This window comes from Populus euphratica, unplaced genomic scaffold (assembly GCF_000495115.2).
Source record: "Populus euphratica unplaced genomic scaffold, PopEup_1.0 scaffold17.1, whole genome shotgun sequence".
Taxonomy (NCBI): domain Eukaryota; kingdom Viridiplantae; phylum Streptophyta; class Magnoliopsida; order Malpighiales; family Salicaceae; genus Populus; species Populus euphratica.
The window spans coordinates 125,954-134,316 of record NW_011499884.1 but is presented as its reverse complement, the minus strand read 5'-3'; the positions used below and the strand labels follow the sequence as shown (position 1 = coordinate 134,316).

General features: G+C 34.3%; 2 protein-coding genes across 4 annotated transcripts; both read right to left on the bottom strand.

The window, feature by feature from the left end:
• Nucleotides 1-202: 202 nt before the first annotated feature.
• LOC105129895 (DAG protein, chloroplastic-like) lies at nucleotides 203-3,095 on the bottom strand. 2 transcript variants are annotated; one of them, XR_843149.1, is made up of 5 exons: nucleotides 2,601-3,095; nucleotides 2,397-2,494; nucleotides 2,240-2,305; nucleotides 679-936; nucleotides 203-575 (listed from the first exon to the last, which is right to left on the bottom strand). XR_843149.1 is itself a non-coding variant. In XM_011032143.1 (4 exons), exons 1-4 carry the CDS (start codon nucleotides 3,017-3,019, stop codon nucleotides 794-796), a joined length of 726 nt encoding a protein of 241 aa, XP_011030445.1. In that variant the 5' UTR covers nucleotides 3,020-3,095; the 3' UTR covers nucleotides 204-793. The 2 variants fall into 2 exon arrangements, 1 of the variants encoding a protein (XP_011030445.1); XM_011032143.1 differs by having other exon boundaries at nucleotides 204-936.
• Nucleotides 3,096-3,533: 438 nt separating this feature from the next.
• CYN (cyanase) lies at nucleotides 3,534-6,792 on the bottom strand. 2 transcript variants are annotated; one of them, XM_011032141.1, is made up of 4 exons: nucleotides 6,412-6,792; nucleotides 6,246-6,317; nucleotides 5,116-5,224; nucleotides 3,534-3,820 (listed from the first exon to the last, which is right to left on the bottom strand). In XM_011032141.1, the coding sequence occupies exons 1-4, from the start codon at nucleotides 6,678-6,680 to the stop codon at nucleotides 3,782-3,784; spliced, it is 489 nt and encodes a 162-aa protein (XP_011030443.1). In that variant the 5' UTR covers nucleotides 6,681-6,792; the 3' UTR covers nucleotides 3,534-3,781. The 2 variants fall into 2 exon arrangements, with proteins under 2 accessions (XP_011030443.1, XP_011030444.1); XM_011032142.1 differs by lacking the exon at nucleotides 3,534-3,820 and adding an exon at nucleotides 3,919-3,951.
• Between the last annotated feature and the right edge of the window lie 1,571 nt (nucleotides 6,793-8,363).

Genomic DNA, 8,363 nt, shown 5'->3' with positions numbered 1-8,363 from the left:
AAATATAAGAATCAATATGAAAAAAATAAAAAAAGCTTGAACTTTTTTATTATTTATTTTACGTTTATTTTAATTATATCATTAATATATAATTAAGTAAAACATTTTATTTATAATTTTATAGTTTTACGATTAAAATTTACAATTTAAGTTTAGCTAAAAAGCATTTTTCACAACCTAACCAATTACCGCACATTAAGTAGGACGTGTGAAACAATTATCATAATCAAATCAGGAAAGAAAAAAAAGAGAGCCTCTGGGTCCGATTATCAGGACCATTGCCACCATGAAGATCGTGCAAAAAAACATCATATACAAACCCCAGCTAGTTTATGAACGAGGCTTTGCTGTAATATTATTCAGAACATTTCCCCTTCTGCGAAGGGCCACACGCTCTTTCCAGCGAGCAAGTATGAGGATCCCATACTCACACAGTTCATATCTGCTAACAGGGACGTGCAAAACCATAAAGCTAAACCACCCCCCTCAATGTGGACAACCACCGAAAGTATCTTACAATTTCCACCATGTGTTCAGTGCAAAGTAAAACCTAACAAGCAGCTGATACGCCTGACCTGAAAGGAACAAAAAAGCAAAAATTACGAGGATAGCGGAATTTACATTCAGACGCTTCACGTTGGGACATGTCAAGGAGAGAAACATGAATTTATCACATACAATATCCTTGGTTCAACTGGCTACATTAAATAGTTACGGACACCATTGATAACCACGCAGGACAAGCTTCCAATTGCAGAAACTATACAGCAAGCTTTTCCCATGCAGTGCTGCTTCACCGCATATTTTCTCTGCGACGCACATATCGGGTTCTGTCATTATATCTTGGTCTGTCATTTGCTCTCTGTGGCTGTGGCTCCACCCTTTTCTGCCTTTCAGGTGGCCGTTGAACTATCTCTCCATTCACAAATAACTCAGCTGCCATTAAAAGAAAGCCATGCAACGTTAGGAAAAGGAATATTATGTCGAATAAGTCTCTAAACTATTCAATGGTGGGAAAAGAACCTCTTCACCATGAGGGTGAAGAAGCAACAGACTAAAATTAGTCCATTGAAAGCATTGTGTTAGTTGAGAGGAAGTTAGGCCTGTAAAATAAAGGGAAGTTCAGACTAAAATTTGGATTGATGAAGACCATATCTAACTTCTAGAACCAACAAAAGTTAACCATGCAGCCACAACCATAAGCCTTTGCAGTCTCAAGAACAGATATCAAAGGCAGAGATCGAATGCAGGGTCAACTAGCCAGTTTAAACAAATGATATTCATCAAGCTATCAAAGTTTTCTATTCAGGACAGAAAAAGATACAACAAGCAGCAAGCCATAAAAAAAGAAGAAGTTAGAATCAACCCTGTAAATACATTCACCAAGGAAATAACTACACAATTCAACCTTCAAACAATTAGTACAAAATGTAGCAGACACATTTCATCTACACTGATCTGCATCTCCATGGAATATGAAGAACAGAACAGTATGGAAAGCAATTTTATATAAGTCCATTAGCATTCAAAGCTAAACATTGCCCATAAGACTCTTTAGCTTTGCCAAGATGGACTGTGAGTTAAGAGGAACTTTACAAAAGCAATAAAATTTATGTATCATATCAAATGATTCTGCACCTCCATGAGCACAAGAAGAAAAGCACAGGTAATGTTAGTAGATTGATGTGAGTCCATTAGCATTCAAAGCTAGACATAGTCCACCTAAGGCTTTTAGCCTTGGCAAGATGGACTGAAACAGAACAGGCTGCAATTCATAAACAAAAGATATAATCAACCTATAAGCACATTCACCAAGGAAATAACTACATAAATCATCTTTAAAACACTTGGCATACGGTGTAGGATTCATGTTTCATCTCAACTGATCTGCATCTCCATAGAATATAAAGCACAGAACAGTATAGAGAGAACAATTTGATACAAGTCCATTAGCATTCAAAGCTAAACATTGCCCATAAGACTCTATAGCTTTGCCAAGATGGACTGTGCATTAAAGAAGAATCAAATCGTGCCATCACCATTATTTTTTCCCATCGAAAACTTCATGCACCAAATCTTTGTCAAAATCAACATTAAAGCACATGCATAAAATATATTACTTCCAAACGCCCAGAGTTAAAGAACAACACACATAGAGTTATCCTAACACTGAAATTGTAGATGAGTCCTAAACAAAAGCAAATTAGTAGTACTCTTAGAAAGAAGTACAAAGTCTTACCACCATAGTCCTTGTATTCAGGGTCAACATAAGAATCCGGGAGGACAAAGAGAACACCAGGCAAACCTATTAACAAAGAAAATAAAAACGTAATACAAGTGGGAAAGGCATTGTAAATCCAACTTTTGAATTGCAGTGACTTAAAAAATGAACAGACCTTCAAGCTTGTTAGAGGTTTCCTCATCAATCTCGCATCCAAACCCAAAATACCTCTCACACGAAACATTATAAATCTTCTTCTTTGCTTCCTCCTCACTAATAGCAAAAAAAAAACAATAATAATAAAAAAGATAAGCAATCAAGAAGGCCACAAAAATCGAAACTTTCAATTAAAAAAACGAGACCCGTTTACCCATTTTACCTGCCAACAACTTTAGAAAGAGTTTGAATATAGCAATCAATCATTTGTTGTTTAGTAGCACCCTCACCACCAGGCTTATCCATAACAATAAGCCAGTGCTCATAATCACAACCAGGGAAAAGCGGGGCCATCTCATTGGGTGGCCGGTCACTAAAGTTTGACCCTGAGTTGAGGGGCGAGTAACCCGAGTTTCCAGCTCGATTGACCCGGCATCGAATGGACGTGAAACGGGTGTAGTTAGTGGTTTTGTTGATGGACTGGAGAGCGTGAGAGAGTGAGGGTAGAGATTGGCGGCAGGGAAGAACAGTAGGAAGTGAAGGAGGATGGGTTATGGAGAAGGTGGAGAGGAGGCGTTTGGGGAGTAGGACGCAGAGACTGAGGTGGCGGGTGGCCAGGGAACGAACTACGGTTGGGGACATTTTGATAAGAGAGCGAGAGAGATGAGGGTTTAGGAGATGGATATGGTTCTTGAGAGTTTTTGGAAGGGGCCTATTTATCTTTATTTTCTTACCTCTCTGGAGTTTTTCCACTTGGGCCTAGAAGACTTGAGTTAGAGACTTTTAGGTTAGAGTACATACCTAGTCGATGCTTTCAATATTTTTGCTTTGAGAAAAAATAGCTAAAAGGTCGGGAAAAAATGTAAAATAATTTTATTTTATAATTATATTGCCATGTCTCGGAGGGCATCCAGTCATCCACCTGAGAAGGATCATTTCAACAGAGGCACATATATTTGCCCCACAACAATTCCTTTCAAATAAATGAACTAGGCATGCCTTGTAATGTTAATGCTCTCCGTTCAGTTCATGCTAGGATCATTTATGTTTCCTGCATTTGGTTCCATGGTGTGACTAAAATATGTTGGATTCTGGATTTTGATCCATGTCTTTTCTACATTTGGCAAAATACTTGAATCACTGCTGCAAAAAAAAGTTTCCAGTACACTGAAAAAGGGCAAGACACGCGAAACTAATAGAATGTTTGGCAACGTTTTATCATTCAAATGCACAAAGTGCATTAGAACATGAAGCATTAAGGATTTAAGTAATAATACAGTTCTCGATCTTGACATTCTTATTGATTATCTATAAAATCCATATCCAAGTAATTTAACAAAGCCCCCAGGAAGTCCCAAGTCTTCATTAAGTGCGGTTTCGTGTCCACATCCTGATTCAGCAACTTCAATGAGGCCTTGGTCTTGAAACCATATGCTCCGACTTCTGTAAGCATAAATACAAGAAATTCAAAGCTGTGTTTGGATTAACTTTCAATGAGGAATGCTACAGAATACTTTGTATGTAAAGTTCATAGCTTTAAATGCCCGCAATTCTGTTTACAGAACAACATGATCCTACAGCAGCAGAATAACAGACAGCATTTGAGATGTACTGCGCAATGATGTATCAGTTCAAAATCTTGACTACTTAAGTAAAGCACAATTTCTTTTCCTGCTGTTTTCTTTTGTGCTCGATCCATTCTCTTCGTATTGGTGATGGTATGATATTATTCTCATTGCATGACAAAATTGAAAATTTCAATAGCAACTCGGACACTGTTCATACTTTAAGAACTTAAAAAATTACATTTTACTTGGTTATTTATGCCAATGCTCATTTCTTTTAAAAAATCTAACCAAATCAAATAGAAATTAAACCTCTGAATGAGAGAGAGAGTGAGAGAGAGGGTCAGGAAAAGATAACCATGTAATGCAAATGAGAAGAAAGTGAAATGAATGGTTTTAATTTGAATCTTCACAAGTAAATTTTAGTTTTTCTTCTAAATCTAATTCTATTTGGGGATTTTTCTAATTCAGAAATTTTAATACTATTCAGAATATTTGTTTATAATTTATGTAGGAAACTATAGCAGTATTTAGGAGCTTTCTGTTAGTTATGTCTCATGAATTCCTTTTTTCTGCGTTGCTTCTATTTCCTGCTTGACTTAGAACTACTAAGCTTTTGGTGCCTAAAAGAAGCACATATTCAGACCTGAAACATGGAATTATAAGTATTTTGGTTGGTTTGACAGCTGCATCCTAAGAGTGTTTCGTCTGTTCTCAGTTTCTCTGCGTGCTTCTTGTTCTTATTCCCCGTCAATGTTCTTCTTGCTACAGTACCCCAGCTACTATTCATGGCAGTAATGACATCCCAATTTCTTCCAAAATAGTTGCTAATCTACCATAATTTGCATACACCAAACCCATGATCACACAAAACGTTTTTGCAGGGCACTAGAATAATTAAAAGCAGTCCTAAGTAGCGACATCCAGGTAGTCCACCAGAATAACTAAAATTTAACTCGACATCAGATAAGTAGCTCAAACTATATCAAATTATAGAAAATATAACATCATATGAATGTCTAAGAAAATTCCTTAAGTGTTCCTGACTCTAGAACAAATATGGATCACGGTAAAATTAGGACCTGTCCAGAATTGTTTATTATTCATAAGCAATATCGTCCCAAATAGGGGGAAAAAAAAAGGAAGCAGTCATAGAAGGAGGAGGCCACGAACCTGCTCAGTATAAGGCAGATACTTCCCATCAAATGTCACAACTACACGATCCTTTCCATCCACACCTTTCACTTTGTCAACAGAGCAGTAGAAGTCTATAGCTGACATGCTGACCAAAAGAGTAGACAGCAAATGAGTTAACGAATTAAGTTGATGCTCGATAATCAAATAACATGAACTTCATTTATATACCCTTAAGCATTGAGCAAATTGTGAATTTCAAGTCAACCTCTTTTCATTTTTTCTTTTATGGACTACACACAGTAGTTTTCCCAAAGTTGGGCCAAGCAACGATAGCAATTAGGATGCACCAACATCTTGGACACATATCACAACAGTATAGTAGACAACATTTTAAGAAAAGACAGGAGCAATGGATCTACTGCATGCTTGATTTGACTGTTCATAAGAAAATAAAGGAAACACAAACTCTGACTGTTGAACTTTTGTCATCTAGAGTGGAAAAGGATAAAAGACCTCCACTCGTTAAGCGCTCAACTACATGCCTTGTTTTATTGAGTTTTCAATTTAAGAAATCCAACCACTCAAGTACTCAAACTAGCAAAACATCATCCTGAATCACTCTCCATAATGAAACTTCAACTCAAGTACTCAAAACAAGAAAAACATCATCCTGAATCACTCTTGATAATGAAACTTCATCATTTAAATGCTCACTGCTTCCTCGTAATAGCTAAGGAAAAATTTACAATTGAGTGTCCATTTCAACTACAGAAAATAAAATGCTAGTATAAGCAACAACATTTTAGACTAACTTCTGAGCTGCAAAATTTGTAGAAGCACAGACAAGACAAGAGAAGTACAAGTTTTGCACTTAAATGGTGTTCGGTTACGGAACGCATTTCATTATAGTTATAAAAGGTAATGGGATGCAGTTTCAAAGCAAATATACAGGACTTGGAGGCCAAGTGAGTCCCAATGCAAAACACCAATGCATACTTGCCCAGGTTGAATTAATAGAATTCAGTATCAAATTGATAAAATAATGACAAAATTACGGTAAATCTGATTCTATAAATTCGATTCATCACAGCAACACAAAAACAAAACTTGAAAGAAATAGCTACCTCATAGATAATTTAAACAAACAAGAATAGTAATAAACTTACATGCCATCACCAAACTCTTCATTGATAATTTCCTTTATACTCTCACCAAAATGCATCACTGCTTCATTCAGCCTACATACAAAAAAATTCAACATCTCACTAATTCTCATACCTTAACCAAAAAATGACAGAGTTGAAATCTTTGAGAAACAGAGCAAAAACCCACCTGTAAACACAAGGTTCTTGAATCAAGTTGGGGTCATAGGACCTCATGGGAGGTCTCATCATTTCCTGAAGCAGGTCCTCGGGCAGCTCAGGTAAGGCTGCCCGTAGCTTTGGGGCAGTATCAGGGTTAAGCTGAGCCTGACGTCTTAGTAACTGGGCCACATACACATTTGTCAGCCCAGTTTGCTCTGCTATCTGACTGAAGCTCTTGCCGGAATTGCGCTTCACGGCCACCAGGCGGTTGGTTATTGTCTTTTTGTTATCTTCCATTAGAAGATGAAGCGGTGATCAGACTAGTTTTTTCCTTCTCTTTTTGTCTCGTCTCGATGAGATGAGCAAGTGGGACAGTAGAGTGAAAAGTTGTGGTCTTTAGGTCCTGACTAGGGACTAAAACATATACAAATGAAGTTTGGTACCAACAATGGAGTTTTGTGATGATGGAGGACTGAGATTTTATAATTTGAAAATTAAGATAAAAGTGAACTTTTTTACCCAATTTCAAAATTGCCACCTATTTTATTTTTCATTGTTATTTTAGTCCTCCTTCTTTCAATCTTGCTCTTCCTCAGCAAATCCAGAGCAATTAACCTTTAATTTGGCCATAAAAGAATGAAATCATTCAAAACCAAACTTCGGTGATCAAAATGAAAAAAAAAATCACATAGTAATAAATCCATGTGAAGGGTGAGAGGAAACATGAAGGCCTTGGTTCCTCGTTGGAAAATATAGTATTTATTTGTAATTAATAACAAGTAGCATTTTCATACAAATAAGTAATAAAAAGTAACATTTTCAATTAATTTGTATATAGGTTTTCTATTTTTACAGGTTAAAATGAATATTTATTTTTAGAATGAAAAATAATATTATGGTTAATGTATAGTTAATTTATTGTGTTGTTTTTAATTTAATAGCGTGTAAAAAAATTATGATTAATGTATAATTAATTTTAAAATACCTTTATATCAAACTATAGAAAATGGAATTTAAGACCAGCAACATTATGCATGCATACAAGGCTATGAAGCTCTTTGAGGGTAATTCGTGATTGTTTACCCCTCTTCTCTTCTTTGTAGTTTCACAATATTGTTAATGTGTGTCTATACTACTCTTAACTAGTTTAGTCAAAGTTTTCTTTAATATACAATATAAGTATCATATGACTTGCATGCAGTAAATCGAGTGATTGTTTTTGTATTTTAAAAATAAAAATTGAAATTTTTTTGAAATTTTAATTTTTTTTAATATTTTTAGATAGTTTTGATAAAGTGATGTTAAAAATAAAAAATATTATTTTAATATATTTCTGAATAAAAAATAATTGTAATCATATTCTCAAACACCTTTTAAAATTAAAATTGTTTTTTTTTTTATCAAAATTTGATTTTTTTAATAATGAAATAAAAAAGTATCAAAAATTGATTTTTTTAATAATGAAATAAAAAAGATTCTTCCTCCATAAACTTTCTCATTACAAAACCCACAGAAAAAGTAAATTGAAGTTATCTTATTTTGCTTACAGAATTAAAAATTTAATCCAATTGCATAATATTAACGTTGGTATAGCATAGATAAAAATTAGATTTTGCAACCCTAATATTACATTACTGAACAATAGAGAAATAGGTAGAGAAGACTGTAATATTTTCTTAAATGTCCATAATTCAATAATATAATGAAAAAATTATGATTGATTTTCAAAATATTTTTTGTTTTAAAATATATTAAAATAATATTTATTAATTATTTAAAATTTATTTTTATCAGTATATAAAATACATAAAAACGATCCAAGTTCATACAAAAATTTATTTTAAAGCAAAAAACAAGTTTTTTAAATTTTCAAAAGTGTTTTTTAAGCAGAAAAACAAACGCACTTATTATTAACAAACCTAACAAAAAAATAAGTCAAAATTAAGTACAAAAAGTAATTAAAATCCAAAACTTAACTAA

Excerpts from the sequence above, each read along its gene's own strand:
- LOC105129895 (XM_011032143.1), bottom strand. The coding sequence starts at position 3,019 with ATGTCCCCAACCGTAGTTCGTTCCCTGGCCACCCGCCACCTCAGTCTC. Across the intron at positions 2,495-2,600 it reads CTTTCTAAAGTTGTTGGCAG|TGAGGAGGAAGCAAAGAAGA; the intron begins GTAAAATGGGTA and ends TTTTGCTATTAG. Across the intron at positions 937-2,239 it reads TGAATACAAGGACTATGGTG|CTGAGTTATTTGTGAATGGA; the intron begins GTAAGACTTTGT and ends TTTTAATGGCAG.
- CYN (XM_011032141.1), bottom strand. The coding sequence starts at position 6,680 with ATGGAAGATAACAAAAAGACAATAACCAACCGCCTGGTGGCCGTGAAG. Across the intron at positions 6,318-6,411 it reads CAAGAACCTTGTGTTTACAG|GCTGAATGAAGCAGTGATGC; the intron begins GTGGGTTTTTGC and ends TTTTGTATGTAG. Across the intron at positions 3,821-5,115 it reads ATCTGCCTTATACTGAGCAG|AAGTCGGAGCATATGGTTTC; the intron begins GTTCGTGGCCTC and ends TTATGCTTACAG.